This window comes from Colobus angolensis, unplaced genomic scaffold (genome assembly GCF_000951035.1).
Source record: "Colobus angolensis palliatus isolate OR3802 unplaced genomic scaffold, Cang.pa_1.0 Scaffold124, whole genome shotgun sequence".
Taxonomy (NCBI): Eukaryota; Metazoa; Chordata; class Mammalia; order Primates; family Cercopithecidae; genus Colobus; species Colobus angolensis.
Window position 1 is genome coordinate 721,927 of NW_012113586.1, and position 27,804 is coordinate 749,730.

The 27,804-nt window shown below is 49.5% G+C and overlaps 1 protein-coding gene across 1 annotated transcript in view; it reads right to left on the reverse strand.

Moving 5' to 3' along the window:
* Positions 1 to 3,445: 3,445 nt before the first annotated feature.
* The window catches only part of PHGDH (phosphoglycerate dehydrogenase), a 31,259-nt gene continuing 6,900 nt past the window's right edge, over positions 3,446 to 27,804 (reverse strand). Inside the window, exons 2-12 of the mRNA XM_011933048.1 lie at positions 24,329 to 24,480; positions 22,221 to 22,286; positions 18,771 to 18,825; positions 18,574 to 18,672; positions 11,253 to 11,385; positions 10,583 to 10,731; positions 8,789 to 8,941; positions 7,135 to 7,267; positions 5,763 to 5,893; positions 4,626 to 4,863; positions 3,446 to 3,782 (exon numbers count right to left, since the gene is read on the reverse strand). Coding sequence (XP_011788438.1) covers positions 3,628 to 3,782; positions 4,626 to 4,863; positions 5,763 to 5,893; positions 7,135 to 7,267; positions 8,789 to 8,941; positions 10,583 to 10,731; positions 11,253 to 11,385; positions 18,574 to 18,672; positions 18,771 to 18,825; positions 22,221 to 22,286; positions 24,329 to 24,480 — 1,464 coding nt within the window. The 3' untranslated portion in view covers positions 3,446 to 3,627. The remainder of the gene's footprint in view (positions 3,783 to 4,625; positions 4,864 to 5,762; positions 5,894 to 7,134; positions 7,268 to 8,788; positions 8,942 to 10,582; positions 10,732 to 11,252; positions 11,386 to 18,573; positions 18,673 to 18,770; positions 18,826 to 22,220; positions 22,287 to 24,328; positions 24,481 to 27,804) is intronic.

Sequence of the window (27,804 nt, forward strand, 5' to 3'; positions counted from 1 at the left end):
CTGTTTTTCTCAAGGCTGTTCATGCCACAACAAATCCCGGAGAAGCCCCAATTTGTTCAGTGAATCCAGCATCAGATGACTGCCTTCCCAGGCCTCTCTCAAGGTGCCTGCAAAACTCTACTCATCACACCAGCTGCGGCCACCACTGAGCAGCCTCTCTTTGCTTCCCTCCTGCTGCCCGCACCTCCTCAGCAAGATGTTTAGGGGCCCTCAACCTGGTTGGCATCCCTAGCAGAACAACATGTGCCTTTCGGTGTCCGTGTGCAGGGGAGAAAAGCCAGCATTCATCTTAGCTCTGGAGACAGGAGGCCTTGGGCCTGGCCTTCTATCCACACGGGAGCTCACTGTGGGGTGTTGGTGCTGAAACTGCCTCCCTCAGCCTCAGTCAGCCTCAGCAACCAGAACTTCCCATACGTCCTGCATCAGAGGCCAGGCCTGTCTCCACTAGGGAAGCATTTGAGCACAAATAGGATATTAAACACATTCGACAACCAGGTTGTCAAGGGCTGACCAACTAAATGGACATGGCCCACAGCCCGCACACCAGCTGGGCATCAGCACTGGTTCACCCTCAGGGCATTAGTCTTTGCCACCATTGCACGTGCAGAGGCCCCTGGCTCCCTCCAACTTCCCTTATTCACCAACTTTTATACTGAGCCTGAGGCCTTCCTGTGGCAGCTCTGGGACACTGATGCCTGCCTGCTCTGAACAAAGCCCTCTCCCCCATGTAAGCTCAGCACACGAGGGAATGAGTTGCCAATGACTCTGTCAACATTTTCACCCTAAAGTCTACAGATATCCTGCAAATAAAGACTTTGCCTGTGGGCAAAAATTCACGCAGGGTGACCTAGGGCAGGAGAGAGGATGGCAGGTTGGGCAAGAATTGGGCTATGATACACTCATTCAAACGGGAATACTCAACATGTGATGTTAAAACTGATGCAAAGGATGGCCCCACCACTGACTGTGAGACAAGCGCAGGCTCTAGGGGGACACACTGATTACACCTTCAGGAGTCAGCACGCTGAGGCAGATTCTGCGTGTGGCCCAGCTTTCACCCTGCCTCCACCCTGAGCTCACAGCCAGCCTTCCGCTTCCCAGCCAGTGTGCACAAGAATGAACTTCTGCTCTAAAGCGGCGGTGAAGAGATGCCGCATGCCACAGAGAGCATGAGGGAGTCCATGGCACCCCCCCTGTAGCACTGGCTGGATTTTTCAAAAATTTCATTGTATATATTTGAGAGATAGAACATGATGTTGTAAGATACATATATGTAGTAAAATGGTTACCGTAATGGAACAAATTAACATGTTCATTGTTTTACAAAGTTACCCATCCCCACTGCCACCATGGCAAAAGTAGCTGCAATCTACTAATTTAGGAAAAATCCTCAGTACAATACAATATTATTAACTGTAGTCCTCATGTTGTACATTAGATCTTTTGACTTACTCATCTTATGTATTTTCTACTTTACATTCTTTGACCTGTATCTCTCTAGACACCCCCCTCAACTACTTTTCTAGTCCCTATGTCAATATATGTGACTTTTTTTTTTTGATTCCACATATAGGTGAGTACGTGTAATAATTTTCTTTTTGTGTCTGGCCTATTTACTTAGTCATCAGGGAAATGCAAATCAAAACCACGGTGAGATACCACCTCATATCTGTTAAGATGGCTATTACCAAAAAGACAAGAGATAGCAAGTGTTGGTAAAGATGTCAAGAAAAGGAGAACGTTTCTGGACTGTTGGTGGGAATATAAATTGATGCAGCTATTATGAAAAATATCACGGAGGTTCCTGAAGAAACCAGCGGAATTTTACAACAAATCCTGCCCTTTAAGTTTGGGAGAGGTCATGTGGACAGCCATGGGGCACGTGATACCATGAGACCGTCCCATACGCGTTCATGACCCAGTCTAGGAAGATATTTTGAGATACTCAAGTAAACTGGGTTTCTAGTAGTGTTCCGACCACGTTAGTGCACAGAGCATGATTTGTTTAGGGGCTGATGAGGAAGGAGGCTGAGAAGCTAAACAATGAGCTCAGTTTTTAACTGAATTTTTAACTTCATCAATTTCAGCCTGTTTTTCTACCCGTCACTGCACTCAAGTGACCTCTGCAGATACCATGTGAGGCACAGGTATTTTTTCAGTTGGAGAGAATGGGTTGTCTGATGTCAGGACACCCAGTGTCTAGATCTGGCTGAACATAATTGTAATGAGGTCACGTAGAGAACTCTTTGGTTCATGGGGTTGGTTCTGTGTAAGGAATTGAGACCTGCCTGTCTGCTCTCAGACTAGCATAGGACGAAGAAACCAACGTTCACCAAGTGCTCCTGGCACTTCCCATAAGTCACTGTTTAATCCGGTAAATTCTCATTGCAGTTCTGTGAGAGGCACCATTAGCCCTCCCACACGTGAGGAAACAAAGGCTTAGGAGAATTAAACACTGAACTCATGGTCAGACAGCTTCCAAAGTTGACCATGGCGTTCACACCCAGGCCCATTCCCTTCAAAGTTAGCTACAGCAAGGACAAAGCCTCTGAGCTCACTGCAGACGCTAACACAGCCCTTAATGCTGGAGTTCTTACTGATGCCTAGCTCCGTCACAAAACAAAGGAGGCCAGAGTGCTGGACTCGCCGCTGCCAGTGCCAAGCAGCTGCCCCGTGTCAAGCTTTCTTAGCCAGGCCAGGAATCTCAGAAACAGACACTACTGGGCACACACTAAGAATGGATCATCCCTTATAAATGGGGGAAAACACTCCCTGAAGTGAATCTTTTGGGTAGAGTGCTGTTTAGCTGTATTTTTCATGAAAATAATCTTTCAAAAAAAAGTGACATGTTCATCAACCCACACTGAACTTGCTTTGTGAACTTGCCAAATATTCTCATATCCGCATGATTTTACACTTTCTTTCCCTTATGAAACCCTTCTAAACATCTCCTGAGATACCAATATCCTCAGCTCAAATAACTTCCTCCTCTGGACTCAAGAGAATTTCATATACACCTCTGTTGTAGCATCACTCACTGCTTCCAGTGACTTCTGCATGCTCTGTCCCTCCCACCAGACTTCTTTGGAAAAAGGGTCAGGTTTGAATTCTCCTCTTAAAGTAAAGCACCTAGCCCAGTGCCTGGTACATAATGCTGGGCTTGTGTGTTGTATCTTACTTACTAATGTGCATGTACATTCCCAGATGGAAGGGATCTGAAATACCGTAGCACTGTGAAATACATTGAGCTGTGTAAAAGTGCCTCTGAGTAGCCTTAGACAGACAAGAGAGGGATCATCTTCAAAGAACTCACAACCAAGCCATTCGCCCATCCCAGTCTTCCCCCACACCCGCTACCCTCCCGCAGTCTAAACCAAACCCTACATCTGCCTTTGGACGCCCTCTGGTGGCTCTTTAGGATAATGACCACACAAAGACGCAGGAGGAGTTGGGGGTTGGCTCTTTATTAGACAGTTATTGCTGTACCACAGGGTCAGAGTGCAGTGTAAGCAGTGTCAGAGGCCCGTGTTCAGCCCAAGAGTGTGGATCTTCTCTCCCTGTTGATCACAGTGGGTAGGTTTCTTCAGAAAAGCCCCAGAGGCGGGGACCAGTGAGTGAGCCCCAAGGTTAGAAGTGGAACTGGAAGGCCTCGGTTACATGCGGCTTCCAAGCTTCCAGGCTGGGCAGCAAGGAGGAGATGCCCATGACGTGCCAGGTCTCCCCATCTGACACCAGCGATGTCTGGTAGGACAGCAGCCGCACGCCTGCCTCTGCCAGGAGGCCTGGAAATAGAAGAAACTCCTGGATGGCACAGGGCATAGGAGAAAAAGGAGCGAGGGATTGGGGGCAGAGTCAGAAGTTCTAAGCTTCTGTGATCAAAGGTGCAATGAGGGGACGATGGTCTCAGAGTCAAAGAGCTGAGATGGGAGAGCAAGAGGGCATCTGGCCAGCTTCCATGGATATTCCTGACTCTCTGGGAACACCGTGACCATCAGCTGTAGCTCTTGACTTTCTGATTGCCAGTTTTAGCCAGCCAACAGCAAGGGAGAAAAGCAGGAAAGTTCCCTTGGGCAGCCAGCAAGAATAGTGAAATTAGGCCCTTCAGGGTTTGAAGGCACACCCTCTGCCAAACATGGATGTGCTCCAAAACGCCTAGCAGCCCAAGTCCCCGCGGAATGGGGCAGGTCCGAGATGCCCACCATGGCTAGAAGCTTTGTAGGCTTTGCTGCAGCTGGGCTGGCCACCAGGGACGGCCATGGGGCCAGCAGGCAGGAGTAAGAAACCTGCTCTCAATGTCCCTGAACTCCTGGGCTATGGCTCCATAGGCAGGTCCAGCGTGCTTAACACGGCGAGCTGGGAACCCACAACTGGGCAGGAATAGAGTCTCTGGCCCCACCCCTGCCATGCTGCTCTATGACCCTGGATAAGGCACTTTCCCTCTTTGAACTGAGTATCCACTCCCTGAATGTTCTGGAAACTGGCATGACAAACTCCCTGTATGGTGCAGATCCAGAGACACCCTGGGGCATGAAGAGGGGCTAAAGGAAGGTGGGTAGGATCCAATTCCAGGGCAGACTCCACCCCAGCCTCAAGGACACCAGCCAGCCCTACAAGGCCCTCCTCACCAATCATGGTAGGCAGCATTGCAGGGTCAGAGGTCTGAGTCCGGAATAGGAGCAGGGGCAGGCCCCTGCGGAGAGGCACTTCTGGCCTGAAGACAGCTCCATTGAGCCCCTGCAGTACAGGTGTAGTGCCCTGGACCAAGCCCACAGCCTGGTAAGGGGCACCTGCCAGGGCCACGGCCAGGAGGCATTCCCCGAAGCCTTGCTCCCCTGGTGCAGCAGGGCTGTGAGAGGTGGTGACCTGTGTGGAGAAGGCAAGGTGACAGTTACTCCTCCTGGCTGCACCACGCCCACCCTCCTCTCTTGGCCGAATCACCTATTGGTAGGATGTAGGGCTCCAGCCTGGATAATGTGCTCAGTAATTCAGGAACAGAAGGGAGAGGGCAAATGGGCCAAGCTGTGTGCCCTTCGGCATCAGCTTCTTGGAACAGCCAATGATCTCCTTAAAGAGAGGGCAAAGAGATCTGCCAGGCACAGACGAAGGCTTGGAGGGAAATAGGGAGGAAAGAAAAGGAGGGAGGAAGGGCTGTGAGGAGACTCCACTCTGGCCCCTCCTGCTCTGACACAGCTTCCTGCATAGCATCAGTGGCATGCAGGAGTGGAGTGGAGCAGACGGGTGAGGACATGGAAGTTTTACTGCCTATCCCTTCTGCCAGCTCCCACTGGCTGAGCAACAGGCTTTGAAACAGACTTTGATCTAAACAGGGAACCAGAGGGGAAGGAGCCAATAGGAAGCCATGCGAGGCAGTAGGACACGCTGCTTGCTCCCAGAGCTTGCAAGTGAATCAAGAACCCGGGTGCTACGGCATGAGTTAGGCAGAGTCAAACACGGCCTGGCAGCCATGTCGGGCAGAGGCAAACACACTGGCTCATCATTTTCTTTGGCTGTGAAATGGGGACGCTGCTACTGCCTCCATTCCCACAGCACTCATACACAAAGCAGTGCCATTAGCAACACTCGGGGCCAGGCAGTGTCTCCATTTTGCAGACGAAGAAACTGCAGCTACCCCTCACAGGTAGACAGGCCGATGCAAGGCTGGCACCTAGGCCTCCTCCGCTCAGCAGATGGGCTCCGGAAATGTGGGGGAGAAGACTAGTGCTGACAGGGATGGGGAGGTAGCGTCAGGGAGGGGGGCGCACATCGAGGCCAGCCTCTTTCACCAGCAGCTTGGCGTTAACCAAATTCACATCCGCCTGCTTTGAAGCCTCTTTCAGGAGGCCGACAATGACTGCAGGGCTTAGGCAGTTCCCAGCATTCTTCAGGGATGTTCCTGGGGACAGAGAGAAGCCACCATGGGGTCACTGTTTGTCGAGCACCACAGGAGGGGGCAGGAAGCCACTGGCACTTAGCTCTGGACGATGGGCTCCTCGCTACCCTGGGGACCCCAAGGGCAGCCTGCTCCAGGCAGGTCCACTTGCCCTTCAGAGGGCTCAAAGGAGGCATAATCTGGGCCCAAGCCAGGAAACCCAGGATGTTTTAACCACCCTGAGAAACTCCTCTCCAAAACTCAGTCCAACTCCACTCCACTCCCCAACCCTGCACCTGGCTTGGCCATCCTGGCCTACCTATTATTCTCCCAGGGGACACTGGAAAATTCCCTACTCTTACCCCTCCCTGACACTCAGAGCCTTGCCAGCCTCAGGAAATCGAAGCAGAAAGAAGCAACCGAAGCAACTGCTGCCCAGCTCCCTGCCTTGTTTCCTTCAGGGCTCGGACACCCAGGCCAGTGGGGACCCCCTGGCTCTGCCCTTCCCTGGTATTGTCAATGCCTGGGGTTTAGCTGCCCTCACCCTGCAATCTCTCCCCAAGAGTGAGACGCCCAACAGTCCATGGGGGAAGATACACCTCTACAGGGTTAAGGAAACTGGAGCCCTCCTTGGTCATTCAACCACATCCGCACAGTACTGGATCCACTGCAAAGGTGACCACGGCCTGCTCAGCAGCCCGAGAGGAGGACAGAGGGCACTGCTCTCATTCCCACTCCACAGCTGAGCAAACACCCTCAAGGGCTGTCAGACGGCCCAAGGGACCACCTTGGTTAGTCACAGAACACAAAGTGTCCTCCCGCCTCCTGGTTCATCTGCCCCTAACTCTCACTTTACAACTGAAGAATCCAAGCCTCAGAAGGGAGAGTCACACAGCAGGCAAGAGACAGGGCCCAAAACCAGAATCCAGCATCCTGTTGCTTAATGAGGGCCTCCCTCCAGCTATCCTACGCCCTCTCACACGAAACTCTATCTCTTGTAGTGGTCTCTCTTATACCCAAAATATCTACGTCTTAAAAATGCTACATAAACATGATTTATGAATATTCAGTACATCTTTCCAATGACTTTTTCTACCCCTCCCTTTACCACCCTCTCACCAGTAGTAAGGGAGCTATACTCAGGGTCCAAGCCACCCCCACTGCCTCTCACTAACTCTGTGTTCTGTAGCAGATACACCCAGCAGGGCAGATCCCACACCCCCTCATCCCCTCCTTCCTCTCCCTCTGCAAGGTCCCCAGCTTACCCTGTGTTATCACCTGGATGGTCCCTTTGGGGGACCCAGCCCAGGCTCGCATCAGTGTCCCCAGAGCTTCTGCCAGACCAATCCACGGCTTGGTGTGTGGAGAGAAGGCACTGGTAAGCGCCTGGGCATTAACCTGCAGAGGATGGAGGAGCGGGACTGTGGTCTGTAAGAGGCGTGGCAGAGCCTGAATCAAGATCTGGCTGCCAAGACCTAGCTCCACAAGAAAGACAGTCTAGGGTCACTCATGCTTGGTGCCTGGTGGGTGACAACTTCCACCAGTCACTAACAACAGGACAAGGACTTGTTCCTACAGATGAGGAGAGCTGGAGAGCCAGCAATGGACACAGAAGGCCACAACCACTCAAAATTGTTCCTTTTGCCGAACTGTGTCCGCCCCAGCCCCCTCCATGGAAGTGGTGGGGCAGGGAGGGGAAATCCATGGAAGTCAGCAGGGCTAGGACCAGCAGCATGCAAGAAGGTCAGCAAAGACGCTGACCTGTCTGCATCCTCTGTCCTCTCTGCTGTGTGGGCTTCCTCAGGATGGAGGGGGCAGAGAGGCCTGGAGGGCTGGGCTCTCAATCCAGAGGTGGGAGGGCAGAACCAACAACCCCGTCTCTCCTGCCACAGTGCTGTCCTTACCAGCAAAAATTGCCCAGCTGAGGGTCAGCCAGGACAGCTGAGAACACCCAGCCCATTTCCCTGACTCTTTGACTCCATGGCCTGGGCCCACCCACACAAGCTGCAGAGAGGCTTGCGTCATGTTTTTCTGTCCTCAGGGAACTTAGAATTTAGGTTAAGTAGGAAGATTAGGATAAAACCAAACAAAACAAAAGAATACAAAAGAAAACAAACAAACACCCCATGGGACTGAACCTTAATAACAAGAAAGAACGTGGTTCTTAGAATTGAGAAGGGGCTGGAAAGGCCAAGCAAGACTTCAAAAGGAGGCAGCAAGCCCCCGGAAGGAGAGCTATGCCTCCCTCATGCACCTGTGTCTCCCAAGAGCTATGAGAACATCTGGTACCCAGTGAAACTTAAGGAATATCCACAGACTGAATGAATGAGACAGGACTTGAAGTGTAGGTCAGGTTAAGCTCGTAGGAGACGCACATGCCAGGAAAGGCTTGATGGAAGCAAAGACAAGAAGTGGTGGTCTTATGCCATGATTTGGGGAAAACAAGGGGGTCAGCCAGCATGGAGGGTTCATTTGGGAGTAGGAAGGGCAGGCTGTCAAGGCAGGGTCTGAGGAGCTTACAGGGTGCAAATTTCCTACACAGGCCACTCCCCCAACCACGTCCCCACCTGCTGCGTCCAGCTGGCACCCAAACAGCACTCCTTCATTCCCAAGGCATGTGGAGAACAAAGGAGCCTTTCTCTAGAGGCTGGGCCTGGGAAGGGCCACAATCTCTGCAGCAAGACTACGATATAACAGGCCTGAGCCGGGCTCTCTGCTGCCAAGGCCTCTGCTATCAAGGCTGGAGACGGGAGGCTCCCGCCCACCCACTGTGGAGAATGCTGACTCAAGCAGATTTCCCTTATCTTTAGCTCCCAGGGCTGAATCTGTTCACCGACGCTGCCACCAGCCCCTACAAGATGCCGTCCTTCCTCTCCTCCCTCTGACTCCTGGCCCTGAGCCCCAGGTGGTGATACTTACAACCCCCGTGAGAGATTTCCCCTTCACCATGTCCACGAACTGCACAGCTATCTCCTCCCCACAGCGGCTCTGCGCCTCCTTGGTGCTGGCACCCAGGTGGGGACAGCTGATGACATTCTCATGGTCCACCAAGGCCCGGTCCCGTGGTGGCTCCTGCCCAGAAAGAGATACCTCTAGGCTGGCTGCCACGGACTTGTCACACCCTCTTGGACCACCCCAGAGAAGGTTGGAGGGAAGGCAGGCAGGAGTGCTGGTGCCTTCCACTTCTATTTTGTCAGGGTGGTCACTGGACTCAATAATGGGTTTCCTCATGAATGTTCCATCTCAGCAGAGTGGACAGAGCAGAAAGTGTGAACCAGATTCAAATCTCACCTTCACCACTTAACCACCTAGGTGCCTTGGGGGTGAACCTTGATCTAAGCTTCAGTTTCTTTATCTGTGAAATGGGTTGATCCTATCTCCCTCATAACATTACTGTGGGGATTATGCACATTTAACATGGGAGGTTGTCAACCAATGGGAGCTACTGTTGTTGTTACTGGGCTTTTCCCTGAAACTCACCCCCCTGCATCCATGCAGCACTTGCTGTCGATGTGCGTTGCTGGACTTTTAGCACAGTGTCCTGCTCTTCCAAGACACTCTATGCAGGTAACTGCATCTTGGCTCTCATCAGAATAGGTTGTCCAACTGTGGCACCTCCACCCCCCCTCCAGGGTCTTTTCCACCCTTCTGCTCACTGAGAAGATTGCCTTTGGGAATGGTATTTAGGCATCTTCTCTGGCACATTCTCCTCAGGGCTCTGTTGGTCCCATTGAATGTTGACCATTTAACCCTGTGAGTCCTGGCCACATGTAACCCTGTAACCCTGTGAGTCCTGTACCACCAGCAAATGGTACAAGGATGCTGAAGAGAGCAGGAGAAGATGCTATATTAGGGAGGATGGTGATACAAAGATGGACAAGGCTTGCCCTGCCTTCAGGGAGCTTATGATCTAAGAGTTGAGAAAGATGACCAAGGTTACAAACCAAAAGGCACTGTGTGCCCTGGGCTGGGAGTACACAATGAGTGCTACAGGGGCTCAGAGAGGGCTAGTGACCTTCCAAGGACACACAGCTAGTAACCTGCAAACCACAACTACCTAATCCAAAGTCCATGCCCTTTCCCCTTCCTCACTGAGGGAAGATCCAATGTTGGGGGCAGGATCTTTCAGGAGAGGCGCCAACAGGATTCAAGTGCAAATGCACTCTTCCCTATTGGATCTGGTGTGAGGCTGAGCCTCTGCTCCAGCTGGGAGAGCAGCCCACCCTGAGGACCGTGGGGGAATACTGCCAGTATCCTTGGGCTTCTGTCCACCCAGGAAGAGAAGAAGGAAAAAGGAGTGCCCATGGACACTGAAAAGGACATCTTGGCAATGGGACTGCATATCCATCAGTGTCCCTCAACTATACGCTAAAGCCCCCTCTCTCCCTGCTCCAGACCCTCGACCTCAGAACTGATTTGTGGCTCTACCTTTGTCAATATGTTAGCAGTCTGAGAAGCCTGGAACCAGGAATTGGGTCCGCTTTAAAACCCGAGTTTGGCAGAAAACCACATAGCTGCCTCCATACCAGGCTCCGCAAGGACTCCTCAAACCACAAAGGTGTGTTTTCGGCAACACAGTTTTCTCCTGTTTACCATGGATGAAAGAGACTATAAGCTAGAGGCCTTCTGTAAAACGCCAGGCTTTCCCTGCCATGGGCCTCTCTGCTCCCTATCTCTCCCCTCCTCCTGATGCTGAGGCTGCCAGACACTTACTTCCGTAAACACGTCCAGTGCAGCCCCGGCACACTGGCCAGACTGCAGGGCCCGGAGCAGGGCGCCTTCGTCCACGATCCCTCCACGGGCACAGTTCACCACACGCACCCCCTTCTTGCACTGGGCAAAAGTGTTGTCATTCAGCAAGCCTGGAAGAAAGCGAAGCATCTTCCTGCTGGGGCAGCACCAAGATCCCCACGCTCATCCCTGGCTTCCAGAGGTCTTCCCTTTCCTCGAGCCAGCTCTTTCTCAGAGCCTCTCTCCTGCAGGATTCTTTGCTCTCATCTCTTCCTCCTCAGATGCTCTGGGGCAGGAGTCCCTGTTATGGATCTGGGCCAGACTCAGTTTAGAAACATCTTAGACATTCTTGAGATATTACTGTTTCAAGTGGGTCTGGGAATCAGAAAGCCCTGCAGGGGCTGCAGAAAGCATCCATGGGGGTCACTGGTCGTCCCTGTGCCCAGCTCACCTAGACCCCAAGCACTTCTAGCTGGCTCACTCTCCCCTATCCGATGCATGGGTGTCTAGCAAAGCACCACGCTCTGCAGGACCCAGGTGGACGTCTCCCCGCAGCTCATTACCACTGTCTGGAGAAGGCCCAGATGGAGGGCCCATTTGTTAACTGGTCTGTGGCTTCTGTGACCAATCCACAATGTAAGCACACACCTACCTGTCGTGGAGGGCAGGAGAGGAGTGTGCACAGTGATGAAATCACAGAGAGGCCAGATCTCCTCCAGGGGCAGCTGTTGAACACCAAAGGAGGCCGAGACCTCTGGGGAAATGATGGGGTCATACCCTATAGTCTGGTAGGAAGCAAGAGAGAGGGAGAGTGTCATTCTTAATTACTAGTAGTGTTATTATTAAGAATGGCAAACATTTTTTGAGCATTTACCATATACTAAGTACCACGCTCAGCTTAATTAATTCTCCAGTTAATTTACCATACACTAAGTACCATGCTCCATATACTAAGCACCATCTGCCATATACTAAGTACCATGCTCAGCTTTATTAATTCTCATGACAACACAATGATGCTGGGACTGTTCTTGTCTGCTTGAGAGCTGAGGGAAGCAGGGCTTCCACAATGAGGAGGGGCACAACCAGAGCTCAAAAGAAGGTGCGTCTGCCTCCATGCTCTGACCACACACAGATGCAACAATAGCTCATGTATGTCTGGACAAGTTGGAGCTTGGAAGTCCTTAGAAATCGGGGAGCCCTGAGGGAGGGAGGGCAGTCATGTGGGGAGCGGACAGCCAGGAAAGGGAGGAGGCGAAATGGCAGCTGCAGCTGGAGGGTCCAGTCCAGAAAACAGACAGGTGCATCAGGTACTAAAACAAAGTGAGCAGAGGCGAAGGAGGAGGGCAACAGGGGTACAAGGCAGGACCCGGAGCGGGAGTGAGACCGCATGCCCTCTAAACCAGGAAGCCTGGCCTGTGTCCTCCCCCAGTCACTGCCCACTGTGTGCAAAGGTACAGGTCAGTTCCCCTGGACCTGGGTCGTCAATCCTAAATGAAGGAGCTGGGCAGATCATTGCAGCCATCCCTCACTCTCACGTGCAATCACTGGGAATTATTTGAAGAGAAATCCCCCTTAACCCTGAGAGAGAATATAAAGAGTGAGCCCAGGATTAGACGAAAACAAAGAACACACAGCACAGTACTTTAACAGCGGTTGTCTCTGGGTAGTGGAATTATTTTTCTCCTTTATACTTTCCTGTGCTTTCAAGTTCTCTACTACATTATTCACAAATTACTTTTGAAATTAGGGATACAGAATAGATACTTTAGAACATAATGGGAAAGCTGGGTGCTATGGCTCATGCCTATAATCCCAGCACTTTGGGAGGCTGAGGCAGGAGGATCATTTGACCCTGGGAGTCGGAGACTAGCTGGGGCAACAGAGTGAGATCCCATCTCTACAAAAAATTTAAAAAATTAGCCAAGTGTGGTGGCACGCACCTGTGCCACTCAGAAGGCTGAGGCAGGAGGATCACTTGGGCCTAGGAGGTTGAGGCTGCAGTGAGCCAAGATTGAGCCACTGCACTCTAGCCTGGGTGACAGACAAGATGTCTCAGAAAAAATAAATAAAATAAAATAAAAAAGAACATAATAGGAAAGAGGACTTCAAATTCAGTAATTCTAAGGCAGAAGCTAAAATGGTTATGATTAAGGTGAAGCCTCTGGATCCTTTTTTTCATCATTAGCCTTGTGGAATAAGGAAAGCCAAGTGGCCCCACACCAACCATCAGGCAGGTTTGGCGGAAAGATGCTGCCTCCCCCATGCCCTATAAGAACCTCCAGCTCAGAACGCTGGTGGTCTTTTTCAGACACTGTGGCTCCCCTTAGCTCTAAGCTACTCATTTCTGGTGGGAGGAGACAGTGTCCAGGGGAGGAGACGGGATCCCTGCCATCCCCTGCCATCATTGTCACAAGTCTTCTTTGTCTGCTGGTCCTGAGGCCGGCCCGAACAATGGCCCTGTTCATCTCTAATCCAGATGTATTTTTTTTTTCTCATATGGAGGGGGGAGAGGAAGGGAGCACCAATAGAGATCACAAGGTCCAGCCTGACTGACGTCTACTCCATGCTCAGGAGCCAAGAACAACCTGGGGGCTGGCAGGAGGAAGGACCCTGAGCCTGACCTCCTCCACAGACAGGTGCCTGGGGCTGGAGGGAGGGGGCTGGGGAGAGGAGCAGGTGAGCATCTTCCTCAGTGGTCAGCGAAGCACTGACCCAGCTTCCTTCTTTCACAGAGAGTGTCTCATTTATCTGCAGATGACTGCAGGGAAGGAATCTGGCTGAGCAAACCTCTGTTCTCACTCTCCATTTGAGATAACCAGGGCAGAGAAGAGCTGAACTCAGCTGGGGGTTGGGGTTCCGACACTAGGAGACAATGTTGAGGGGATGGAAAGGGTGACAACAGGCCCAGGACACACGTGCCTGCCAGGGTCCTGATGTGTGCTGGAAAGGGTCAGATGTCCTAATATACAGACACTGGAGCACCTCTGGGTACACACAATTCAAAGACTACTCCCGGAGAGAAGCCTTGGGGAGAAACATGAAGGAGTCCCCTCACCTCAATCCCAGCCCCAGGTCAGACTCCTGATGTTGGGGCAACAGAGGAAGCCTCACATTCTAAGCAGGACTCCAGGGTAGCTGGTGGCTCCTACCTGCCTGAGGCCACAGAAGGCAGCCCTGAGAGGCTGGTATGCTGGTTGCAGGGCCTTGCTGGCTTAGCAGAGCAAAGAGGAGAGCAAGGAGGCCTCCCGGTTAAAGAGGCTCTGAAGAAGAACCCTCACCGTCACCTGCTCTCTCTGCCCCATAGCTGAATTTTTAGTTTAGCATGGGAACTCTCCCTACCAGGGCAACGAAATCTTAAACAGAGACCCAAATATAAAAACAGGTCAATTCAAAGCTGCAGAGGTGAAGGCTCAAAGTGCCACCACCTGCTGTCTCCCTGGGCCCCTCCTTGCTCCCACCTGTGTCCTGAAGGCACTTTGCCAGAACATGAGGCTCTGAGTTTGAGAATCACTGCTCTGGGCAGTAAGCTTTCCAGGTAACACACTGAGATAGGAGCTGCCTATCCTGGAGAGTGTCTGTCCTTGGAATAGCTAAGCATACTGGCATGGTACAGGGCCTGTTTACCTACAATGGATCAAGAATAAAGTCAAGTGGTACTGGGCAAAGAATGCCAGCCTGGAAGACTGAGCCAGAATTCACCAGTTAGTAGTCGCATTATCTTCAGCATATCATAGAACCTTCCTGGGCCTCAGTTTCTTTATCTATAACCCTAGGATAATAATTCTGACCCCACAGAGTCATTTCAAGCACAGGAACTGACACAGCAGACCTCAGCAAACATTAGCTGGACCTGAAAGAATCTGTGATAACTGGTGCCTCAGGTTCAACATCCATCCCTCTGGGCTAAAGCTGGATTCATCACAATGCTGGCTATAAAGAAACTGTTAAGAAATGCTTGCCTGTTCCCTCTCCAAAAACCTTGATAAGAAAGCACAAGGCTCGCTTCTTGATTGGTTTGTACCTCTTAACACATTCTAAGGAACACACCAGCATGAATGAGTTGCATCTCTGAGGTCACGACCTGTTATTCAGCAACACTATTGAGAAAAAGTCTCACGCAGACAGAACAGTATAGAGCGCAAGACCTGTATGACTCAGACCACAGGCAGGCTGCAGGCTGATCAGGCCAGAGCGTGAGGAATGTTACTTCCCTTGCTCCAGGAGCCATACTTCTTTTAATGCTGCCAAACGTCAGGTTACCTTTTCTATCAGCTATGCCGCTGATAACCACACTGCTCTTTTGTAAACCAAAGTCCTGCTCCCCTAGAAAAGCTTTTGACAAGTGCTTCTACACCTAAAACTTGTCTAGCTGCTTTTTGGACCCACAAGTAGGGTGCAGAAGTGCATTCTAGCTAAATTTCCTGTGAGAATGCCCACCCATTGTAGCCTTCACAGGTCTTTTCGGACCTGATTCTGCACCCTTAAGTATTAACTACCTCTCCTTGCTTCCTGCCATCCACAAATGACACATGGTTCAGGCTGTCGATGAGAATGGTGGGCAAGACAGAGCCTGGCACTATCGCATACAATCTCCCTCCAAACTGAGGTGGCCCATTCCACAAAACACCAAGCACTAATCCCTTCAATAGCACCAAGCTCAAGGGGCTCCATCTGAACCCCGAGGGAATCATGAAAGGTGTCTTACCAAAGTCCACATCTATAAACAATCTAAATGCTCACGATTGAGAGACTGGCCAAATAAAAAGCAATTTATCTGCGCAACAAAATTCCACACAACTGTTTAAAAATATGCTAGATTTAGTTGTTCTGAGATAAACATGTTTTTTTCTTAACATCACCAAACAATATTCTATTCTTTGCAGCCATAGAATCCTTCCACAGTCATGGAACTGTACGCATTCTGTGAAAATGCATAGAAAAGTCTGGGATGACATGCTAAACTGATGTCTACCGTTCAGGTGGTAATCAAGTATAGCTTTGTCTATGTTTAAATTTATATGAGAATGCATTCCTTTATTACACGATTAAAATATATTTTTAAATAGTCCAGGTATATGACACCTACGGATTTCCATACTTTACCAGTTTAATAATGGTTTCCAAAGGCAGAATGAGGTTAGTTTGAAATAACTTGTGTTTAATAAACACTTATCCTCTTTTCCTGTCTGGATGCTTATACATCTCTTTCACAATATGTTCAAGAATCTTCCTTTCCCTTTAGAAAATCTTGTTCTCCAAGACCACTAGAACTGGTGAGCTCTCCGCCCTGAGACAAAATTCATCCAGACTCAAAAGTATGATAATGACATGGTCGAGGTAAGCAGCTGAGCATGAGGAGAGGCCACTTAGACCCTCCGGAATGATGAGGCCCAGGCAGCCCCGGAGGGGCTGAGGTGGGAGGCAGAATGATCCCAGCCATGTTTCAGGGCTTTACAAAGAGCATGTTCTGGAAGCAAGACAGTTAAGAATGACCCTCCAGAGACATCTGGACAGAAGAAATGCAAAGTGAAGGCACCGGCACCCTCCATACTGTGCTGGGAATGGGAATTAAACATTTAATGGGTGACCTGCCCTGAGGCACAGATTAACACTGAAATAAGCAGGCCGTAGACATCTCTTTCAATCAAACACATGCCCGAGAGGCGTCAGACATTTCCTGACACTGATGCTCAAGGTCCCAGATACCCCTGCACCTCTCGGAAGCAGCCTAGGGTAGAGAGTTGGGCAGTGCCAGATGGAGAGACAAGTTTACCTATCACCTCAATCATTCAGGAATGAGGTGGGGCTTTTCATTTGGTTTAAGTCACTGCCGAAGTCTCCATGATGAAGAATGTTGCTGAGCCAGGAATTTGATGTGTAGTGGTGCCACGGAGAAGGAAGTCCCAGAAAGAGGAGTCATGGGGAAGAGGACCCCCTGGGGAAGGGGGCAGGAGCCTTGGAACGGCCACTGGTTTGGAGCCTGTCTCCAAGTTACTGCTTCATCAATGAAAAGCTCACCCATTTGGCTATGAGTGCTCTTAGTTTTACTTAACCCCTGACCTCTGCCTTTTAGATCAATATTCTCCATGGGCTAAACCTTGACCCTCGATCCCTTACAAAAGAGGATGGAGGAGGGAGTGCTCTTTGTGGCTTATAGCATCCCACCCTCCCTGCACAGAGGGCAAGGTTGTGGTTTGTTTACATGATCAATGATCCTGCTGGGCTACATTTGCCTCTCTCAGGAGTCCAGGGGTCAAGAATACACCTGGCCCTTCTCAGTGCAGAGGCTTAGGAAAGATATCTTGCTGACTTAAATGAAGAAGTTGGGGAGTGGAGGCAGGAGGGAGAGGATAATATTCAATGTGTACAATGCGATGCACACCAGGCTCTAGGCTACTGTCCATTTGCTATGAGTCCTTAGGCATAAGCTTACAAATTCTAGATGTCAATGTAAAATGAAAGGTTAATCCATTAAGATCCCTTCTAACTCTAAGGTAGGAAGGATGTAGAAAAAGGGAGAGCTCCATAGCAGCTCTATGTACACTTTTCTAGATCTGACATGATCTGGTTGTCAAAACGAATTTCCTAATGTTTAAGTAAAGACTCCCTGGCTGCCGTTTGACCCCATAATCCCTGTAATTCCCTAAAACAGAAAGTGAGCAGAGAGATGTCCGATAGCAGCCTTAGTGGGTTCATCTCTTTTGCCTATCTGCGAAGTCCTGCATATCCTCTCTTTTAGCTGAACTGCCCCTCTCATTTGCAGGGGCTGCTGGATTAGCCCAGGTGGATGGTACTGCTACCAACTGCAACCTTCCCTTAGCCAGAAGCCTACTGAGCTCCCAGAGTAGGAAAAGGAAGAGGCCTGGGGGAAGACAGGAGTCAGGTGTCATTTCTGAGACAGGTGTGAGGTCTTCCAGCCACCATAGGCTCTACAATCATATCACAGTGTACATACAAGCATTTTTAAATCTTTTCTGAAATATGGAGGGAAATTGGAAGGACAGATGGACAATGGATGTAAGGCTCTACTGTGAGGCCATACACTTGTTCCTGTTTTCTAAATTATCACAGGAAAGCAGACACAACAAAACCAGGAAGGAAAGAAAGAACGGGCAGGACACAAGCACCCTGCCTGTGATGTAGGATAGGTAATCAAGGAAGTGCAGCAAGCTTGGTGATCCTACAGTCCACACTGTAGGATAATAAGCCTTGGTGTTCATATTATCAGTGAGCTCATTCAAGCAAAGCTGTCTTCAGTAGGGAACTTCCCATCTAGACAGCCTGTGCACTTTGATTTTTCCTGTCCTCAAACTGACCCCTGCTCATTATAATAGTAAAAAACACACTCCTGGGTGGAGATTTAAGATGCTGATAAGACATGCGCCAAATGAACAAGCATGTACAGCTACTACTCATGTACACCCAGAGGACCACCCGAAACATGCTTACTAGTAACAGCTCTTCCCACCTCCTTATGAATAATCACGTAAAACTCCCATAAAGGGAGTTTCTCCAGCAATAATCAACACTGTCTCATTCTTATGAGCGGCCCACCCTAAATTCTCTCTCTCTCAAGGTGTACTGTCTGCCCTGCACTGAACTTTCAAAATATTCTTTTTCCTTTGCAATAAACTCCTCAATGCTGCACCGCGTCTCTTGTTTAAATTCTTTTAAACTAAGAAGACAAGAACCAAGGTCTCAAAACAGCCATCAACATCTGGTTCACTGGGACTCAGGGCTATTCATTCACCAGAGAGCTACAGGACCCCCACCAAGTATTCCCAGCTTTTGAGTCCAGATCAGCAGGCCAGTGTTCTCTCCCTCCTTGGCTTTAATGCTTATTTAGATGGGGGCTCCAAGAGAGGGTCAGACCCTCCTAGAACAAAGCTTCTGACTTCTGCCCAGACATGCTGCCTTTTCCAAAATTGCTGCAGAAAGTCCCACATCACAGGGTTCCAGCAACATCCTACCTTCATCCCAAAGGACTGCATCCGGATAGCCACCTCTCTCCCAATCCTGCCCAGGCCAAGAATTCCCAGGGTCTTTCCATTCAGCTCTGTTCCCATGAACTGCAACCAAACAGGCAAAAGGAAAGAAGCTGAAGTCAGCAACATGAGTGGACCCTGGGCCCTGAGCCCAGGTGGGGCGAATCAAGGCCGCTGCTCACCTTCTTCCGCTCCCATTTGCCATCCTTCATCGAAGCCGTTGCCTGGGGAATCTGCCTGCAAGGATAGACACAGGTTCAGAGGGTCCACCTGGACTCCCGCCAGCCCAGGAAGGAGACACAGCAACAGGTTTGTGCAGTCACTGCCCGTAACAGCCACTCCCCCAAGAACTGGGTCTGGGGGTTCAGGTTCAGGAACACTGATGTGGGGTAAACGGAAAACAGAAGAGAGAAACCCTTGGCAAGATCTGCCTTAGAAAGCCTGGGATTTCTGTGACCAGTCAGGCGCCTGGAAGGAGGTACGGATTCCACCTCAGCCACTGAGGCATCAATCAGAATGAGTGTTTTACTTTAAGCGATTGCCAATCCTCCAGGGTCTGTAGGGATAACTGAGTGGGGTACTGGGCAACTCTGATGACGTCGAGTACTCCAGAAGCTCAAGGAATTATTTTCATCTTCCAATCTCATCCAGCACCATAACCTAAGACGTCTTCTATTATTATAAAGAGAACAACTAATGACCTATGCTTCCTTGAGAGTTTCTTAACTCCGAGGGTCTTAGACTAGTCTGGAGTGGGTGGGTGGATGCCAAAGCTTAGACACTTCCATTCTGTCCTGAACGCGTGGTCCCAACATTTTTAAACAGACACCCCACCTTCCTGTCCCACCACCACCAAAACACACACACACACACACACACACTTCACAGCCCGTCTCCTATTAGTTCAGATGGAAGTCTGTGTTTTCTGGAGGAGACAGAGGAAGTGACAATTAGGGCAACGTTAGAGGTGAAAGGGCGATATATGTCCTGTGGGCATGGGTCATCAACACATGTCTGGAGGCCAAAAAGGAAGAAATGAGAATGTTTAAGGAGCACTTTCTCTATTTTAGACATCCTAAAATAAATGTTTAGACACACATTAACTCCTCTAATATTCACAGCTGCATGGAGGGAGGCACTAGGCGTTAAACAACTCACCCCGGATCACCCAACTGGAGGCACTTGAACAGATTCAAAGCCAGCAAAGTCAACCCCAGCATGGCCAGCCTCCTGAATACTTAAATGTAGGCCTTTAACCTGCTGCCAAAAACCTCGGAGTGAGAGAGCGTGCGTAAAGAGAAATCTCAAGACGCTACTTCTGTGCTTTCACTTCACTAACTTCTAACACAAAAACATTCTCTCATCTCTACACATCACCAGGACATCGATCTCCATCTGAGGGTAGGGCTGAAGGTGGAGTCTGTCCTCCTCAATCACAGAGGCGCACCATCTTAATGGGTAAACTCAGAAGAACTTCAGTACCAAGCCACATGGGGGACAAGCTGCATTCACCTCACTGCTCTGACCCACCAGGTGGATAATAAGGACAGGGACTTGCCTTGAGGAACCATTCACTTCTTGGGAAAGCTTGTCTGATAAAATGCCTTTGACCTAGTGAGATAGAGCCCCTACCTGGCCCTTCTCTCCTCTCTCTCACATCCTATTTTCTTCCCAGCAGACTCCACAGTGCTATCTAAGATGTATAAATGCGACACCACAGAACACAAGAAATCCCTAAACCCTTTCTCTGGCTGCTGCCCCCAGCTGATCATGGAGCCTCTCCAGGTTTCAAAACTTTGGAATCCTTATCAGGCCAGACTGGAGAGGACTCTAATGTGGGCGAGGGGCCTCACAACAATAAAATGGTTGCTGGCCTGACTTACTAGAGGAAGAGATGGTAAAGCAGGCAAAAATGGTGAAATCTACATTTGTTGATTCTCTCCTTCCTTCTTTTCTGTGTGCTGTTCTTCTACACCTCACGAGCCTCTGCCATCATCTCAAAGTCCCTACTACGGGGCCCGGCCACGCCTGCTCTCCACCCACATTGCCCAACCCTGTACAGTCTACATATAGCATCCACTCTCTCCTACAGTCCTCCCTGCTAGGAACAGCCTGATGAAATGAACGTATTCCTTCCCAATAGGGTGTGCGTATTTCCTAGTTTTGATGCATCTTTGATGAGTGAGGGCATGGTAAGCCGCTGACAATGGGGAGCTTCTTTTAAACCACAGCACTTCACCGATTCCTTTAAACAAAGCTCGTCCTGGAAAAGGAGGGAAAGTATTGCTGGCTCCCAATCCTTTCCTTCCAACTCCAGAAAAAAAGTGAGGTAATTAATTAGAAAGCCACACTGAGATCTTTTCCCTTACTCAAAAAAAAAAAAAAACAAAACAAAAAACAAACAAAAAAAACAATCACTGAAGGTAACAGCTAAAGTGAAGCCAGGGCACCAGGTTTCTATACTTCTCCAGGGGCAGAGACACTCAGCCTAGGTGTTCTGGGAGAACCAGGCTGCCAGCTTGGGAGCCCCTTCTAGGCTGAGACCCTACTGCTGTGTAAGCTATCCCTGTTTCTCCTTTCACCCCACTGCCTCCCTTCACCTACCAGTGAATATCAGTGAATACCAGATAGCTCAGATGGAAACTGTGGGGAGGAGTTAGAGCAGAGGTAAACTCCCCCAGTCCCCCTCCAGCAGGAGGGAAAGCAGGTCTTGCCGTGGGAAAAGTAATTTCTTGGTCCCAGAAAGTTTCAGGACCGGGGAGAGAAACAAGGAGTGCTTGATGCCTATGTCCCCTGGTGGAGGGAATCCATCGAGCTTCAAAGGGACCTAGAACAGCTTCCTCCCCTGTTTATTGGGAGGCTTGTTCTTCCCCTTGACCACATAAATGCTTGAATTGCCTGTTCAACAGAAGTGCTCCATGCAATCAGTTTTGCCAAATTACTAACTGACACACTGAGACTCAAGCACATTCTGTGCCATATCCATTTGACTTCTAGGCTGCCCCATCCACTCAAGAGGCTTGGGACTCCTGCTAGAAGAGCAAGAGTCTTGCCCATTTGAGTTCCATTGCGTTATGAACCCACAGGAACACACAGGGACCCTGAAGCAGGTTCTTACTCCAGTCTATTACAATACAGATTTGTAAGGGCAGTTGCAGAGATAAACCCTGAGGGCCAGGGGAATCAGAGAGGGACATAGTCTAGCTGGGGAAGCCAGAGAGCTTCTTGGATAAATTAATACTGAAGTTTAATCTTGAAAAGTAAGCAGAGGGTACCTAGAAGCTGTCCATATCCTGCTGCCTGGAGCATCCTTCCTTGTTATCTCCAGGCAGCAGGGTATGGAGAACATTTGGAAGAGTTGGAGGCTAGAGAAGGCAGAGTGTCTGCTGCACGGAGAATAGAACATGAGTAAAGAGAAGTGCACCTTTGTGTGCTGGGGAACCTGTGTAATGAATGTTGAATAGAGGACCTGATAGTCTTAAAGGTTCTTTGCAGTCTGCATGTCACCTTCTCAGCAGTCCGCACGTCACCGAGATGAAATGTTTCTAAGTTTTTCTGGGTCTGTTTGCTTGGCAAATGGTAATAATTGGCAGATCAGAGAGACTAGCTTTGCTGAGAAGTCAGGGACTTACCTGGCCAGGCACATGATCATCCCACAAGTGAGTTCTGCGGCACTGAGGCTGTTCCCATTGGGGGTGCTAAAAATAAAAAAAAGCAGGACATCAATGGGCACAGACCCAGTATTCCCACTCCTGCCCCAAGAGAAAGCCTTGAGTACGGGCTGTGCTCGTTCTCTCCTGCTCCATGAGCTGACCACGCCACTGTCCACTGTCCACTGTCCAGAGCTCTCTGATGTACTCTTGCCCTAAGCCAAGGGCTGGAAAGAAACCCCCTTCCCCTGGCTTCATGTTTCCCTGCAGAGGGACCTCCATTAGAGAAACATATCTGGCTTCTCTCTACCCAAACACTCACTTCTCCCAAGTTAGAGAAGCGTCTTACATGATCAGATTTGCGTGCGGTTCAGCTCTTTTCTTTCTCCTATTTCAGGATTTACCTGCCTCCAGAAAGCACAAATTCCCTGCTGCTCCTACTACTGATCTTACCAAGGCCGAGTCTCTCAAATTCAGGGCTCAGCCCATTGCCTGCACATCTTCATCAAGTTACCTGGCTTTTTTTTTGACAGGGCCTTGCTCTGTCACCCAGGCTGGAGGGCACTGGCATGATCACAGCTCACTGCAGTCTTGACTTCCCAGGGCTCAAGCGATCCTTCCAGCTCAGCCTTCTTAGTAGCTGAGACTATAGGCTGGTGCCAACATACCTAGCAATTTTTTTTTTTTTTTTGTATTTTTGTAGAGATGGGAGCGGGTCTCACTTTGTTGCCCAGGCTGGGTTTCGAACTTCTGGGCCCAAGTGATCCTCCCACCTTAGCTTTCCAAAGTGCTGGGATTACAGGTGTGAGCACCCACACCCAGCCCCAACCTAGCTTTTATTAGTAATCTCCGCCTGTCTGTCTACTCTTTCTATCTCTCAAGTTCTGAACTGAGAAAGCCCCCTCACACCCTAAGTCACAGGGCAATGCAAACTCTGCCCATTTTAGAGAAAAAAGAATAGAGGTGGCAACCCACGAAACTATTTTTCTTTTCTCAAAGGCTTTTTAGGTTTTTGAAAGAATTTCATATACGTGTTCACCCTGATTATTCCCCTACTGAGCCTGTCTTTTTCATCTCTGGAATGAAGGTTAATAAGGTTACAAGAAGAAAAAGTCAAGAGATCCTGTATAAGATAAAGGGACTCTCAGAGTCGTCTGTCTGCAAAACCACCTGGCTTCTCATCCTCCCACAGCAGACAGGCTGTATGGGGGAACAAGTAGAGGTGCAGAGGCTGGGGCCTGGCTGCCTCTGGGTCCAAGGCAAGAATGTGGGATGGGTTACCGTTTAACATTTCTACTGTTGAATATTGACCTCAGTCAGGTGACCAATTAACCTCTACCCTACAGGTGGAAGTGCAGCGCAGGGGAGGGGAAAGGTCTTAAGGACAATGAGGTCCACAGGAGAAGAGAAAAGTCTTAAGGACAAAGAAGCCTGCGGATGGCCTTGCCATACCATTTAAGTGACAGAACAGGTACAGTACTGGCATGCTGATGACCTCTGCCCCTGTGCTTTTGCTGAAACAGCTTTAAAGGGGACCCTTCTCCTCTTGCCCTAGAGCACTGAAAGAGAAACTAGTGTCTTAGCTCCAGAAGGTGGCAGGGAAGTGGGGAGGGCAAGGATTCTAGTCACTAGTCTACTAGCAAAGGTTGTGCCTCTGTACAAGCACAGTAGAGTAGAGCTGACAAAAACCTGCCACAAACAGCATTAATAGAGGCAGAGGCGGCTGGGTGGGAGCCGGAAATGCAGATGAATTCACTGACCTTCTGATTCCTGAACCAGGTCGCAGAGGTGCAAGTATTGCACATGGAGTGGGTCCGTGAAACATTTTGAGATTATGCAGGGACTCTCAATTTCAAAAACTCTGGAACCCCCTGATGGTATTGGTGATGTAGTGGTGAGCATAGCTGCCTTCCAAAAACCTTGGAATCACTATGCTGTGTGTGTTGACCATGCAGGCCCTAGACCAGGCATCCTTCTGGAAGCCCTTCCAATGGACTCAGCTTTCTCTCAAGTGAGTTTTTTCTCCCGTGGTGCGGTCAGTCTCCTCACTCACCACCGCCCCCTCGCCCCCCGCAGCTTCCATGACTTACTTCATAACCAAGACGCCCTTCCTTGTTGCAGCCTCCAGATCTACATTGTCCACACCTGTGCCAGCCCTGCCCACCACCTGGAGTTTCTCAGCTGCGTTGATGATATCAGCGGTCACCTTGGTGGCAGAGCGAACAATAAGGCCTTCACAGTCCTGAAGCAGAAGAAACATGTGGGTCCAGAAAGTCATTCTGTGAGAACTCCTAAAGCCTCAGGCACATCATTGCTTACTCCTGAGTAAGAGATGCATTCCCAGAACCTTAGGAAGTCACTGATGACTGCCAGCTCACAGACATCTTTGGTATATTCACTAGGGAAATGTGGGCTAGGACTCATGCTGATTTTTACTAACAGTGGAGGAGACTGTGCCTCTAACACACCAAGTGCTTTGTTTGGCATGCTCAGGAAAGGGCAGCGTTGGCCCATGGGCTCTGGGCACCTGGCTCATCTCTCTAGGCAGCACCATGATGCCTGTAGCCTGGATGTCCATCAGACACATGCTGGAAGTCAGGGGCCATTTCCTGTTCCTCTTTGTATACCCTATCATTCCTACACACTGCTTGCTCAAAATGGGAGTTCCTATATGCTGACTGATTTTGATATACCCAAAGAAAGAAAGGCAATGTCATCAGTGCACACATCTGATAGGTTCTGCCATTGGTCAGGCCTGGGTTCATATCCAAGGCCCCTGCCTTCTCAGCTATGAATCAGCTTCGGCCTCCTCAAGTGTGTGAGGAGGAAGCAAGAGAGAACAGGTACAGCACCTAGCGCAGTATCTGGCCATGCTTAATGAACATCACTGCTTCCATTAGACACTAAGCTACTGAAGGGCAGAGGTGGGATCAAATTCTACCTTGTAAGCCCCTGTCTCTGACACAGGGAAGGCACTCAATAAATGTTGGTTGGCTGAATGAGTAAATAATGAATGAAATGAAATGTTGAAAGAAAAACATTTCCTAAAAAAGAGACCAAAGGAAGAGGGGCAAGGGAAGAAGGAGAGCAATTAAATTCATCTAGGCTTGCTCAGACCCCAGGCAATATTAGACTAAAAATATACATATGCGAAAAATAAGACACTGAATTCATCACAGCCACTATACGTGAGCGAAGTTAGATCCCCAAGACTATCTTCCTTACGTTCACCCAGAATCCTGTGATATGTGGTTCTTTCCAGAATAAGAATATTCTTGCTCAAACACAGAATGAGAATCTCTAAGAAATGGAGCAGGTGAGCAAGTCCACACTCTGTCCCAAAGTGGCAGACCCCAGGCCAGTAAGAAAGCAGCAAGTGTACTTGCAAAAGCACCAAGCTAGGAATCAGGAAAACAGAGTTCTAATCCTAAGTCTGCCAACAATGGGTGGCTCAGTGTGGTAATTCACCTCCTTCTATACCCCTACTCTCTATCTGTAAAATAAAAGAAATGGCTCCTCAGATCCATTTTCCCCATAGAGCTCTCAGCTGGATCCCATGAAAACCTTCTTTTCCCTTCATTCCCACTGCATGGATTCTGGAGACAGGGAAAGGCCATGAGAAGTTGGCTCCTAGGGTAAGGGCCCACATTGTGTTTGTCGTGCAGAAGCCTAGAGCACAGGAGCAAATATGGACACAGTAAATGTAAGGAGAGCCGTGGGTAATTTTACCTCCACTGAGAAGAGAAGAGGAATGATGCTTAGGCTGCTGCATAGAATATTTAAGCCTTAAGAGCTTCTAAATACTGGAATAATTGTTCAAGGGCAATAGTAGAACGATTCCTCTGGAGGTGTTTATGCATCACGTATCCTCACTGCTTGGGGGCTGTGCCTACCAGCAGAGAGAAACATGCAGGCTACCTGGAAGACACTCCAAGCCCTTTTATGTCTGAGGTTCTGAAGTAGAACCTCAGAGTGGGAGATTCGAAGAAATGTTCCCCAGCATCTGGTCCAACCCCATTTTACAGAAGAAAAACTGAAGGCCAACAGAGTTAAGCCTGCCTACTTCCCCTTCCCCTCCCTGGTACTTCTCTTTCTTCATTTTATTGGATGCCTGCTATGTATGTATCTGGCATTATGCTAAACTAACTATGACCTAGGTTTATACAAGTCACATGGGCACCCAGGGCTTAGAGGAACCAAACAGAAGCCACCTCAGTGCTGACTGCCCCAATACTGAGGCCAACACCAGGTGAGCACCTGGAGGTACTCTGATTTCCCCTGATAGCAGTCTATCAGCCAAGCCAGGCAGAAAACAGGATACTGACATCTTTTTCACATTCAGGTCCACCACACAGGCTCCAAAGAAAAAGATTTCCCTGCCTGGACGCACTTTACTGACTTTTTAAGGCGCAATAAAGTTATCTTTCAGGAAACATTTGCCAACAACCCTGAACTGTCACTGCCCCTACACCCCACCATTTTTGTTGTGATCACCAATATATGTTTCATATCTAGTTGTCCTCTCTTAGACCTGCAGTTTGGTCTCCTTAGTTATATCTTCTATGCCTAATGCAGGGATTTTGTATTAAAACTTTATCTACTCTGGCCGGGCGCGGTGGCTCAAGCCTGTAATCCCAGCACTTTGGGAGGCCGAGACGGGCGGATCACGAGGTCAGGAGATCGAGACCATCCTGGCTAACCCGGTGAAACCCCGTCTCTACTAAAAATACAAAAAACTAGCCGGGCGAGGTAGCAGGCGCCTGTAGTCCCAGCTACTCAGGAGGCTGAGGCAGGAGAATGGCGTGAACCCAGGAGGCGGAGCTTGCAGTGAGCTGAGATCTGGCCACTGCACTCCAGCCTGGGTGACAGAGCGAGACTCTGTCTCAAAAAAAAAAAAAAAAAACTTTATCTACTCTATACCATATATCCATAGTACCAGCCTCACCAGCACATAAACCATCGAGCCCCTGCTGGGTACCAGGCATTACACCAGTAGTTGCTTTACATTATTCTCTCCACAACTCCAAGGAGAAGGGGTATAATTATCCCACTTTCCAGATGAAGAAACAGAGGCTTTGAGAGGTAACTTGCCCAAGGTCACTCTTACAGATCAAAAACCAGCCAAGAACTGGAAAGTCATTGCCACTGGCTAACTCTGAGTCTGTAACTGAAGAAGAGTGGGTGGACCTGCCAAGATGTCAAGAAGATAAGGCCAGAGCCAAGGCAATGGCCAGTTAGGTGCAAAAACCAAACCGTAAAATCCGTTGGAGAGATTTACTAGGAACAATAGCTACCAGTTTTTGAGCAAGTACTTTACGTCCAGCTTTACTGTGCTTCACAACAATCCTCGGACAGACATTGCAATTATCCCTATAGTACAGACAAGCAAACTGACAAAGAATTTAGAGAACTGGCTGAAGTCATTTGGCTAGCATATGGCAGAAGCTGGAATCAAGTCCAAATCTGTTGAACACCAAAGTCCAAGTTTCAACTACCTTCCAAAAACAGCATTTAGACACCTAAACCAGGAGAGACACTGCCAGAAATCATGTGGCTTCTCCAAGAT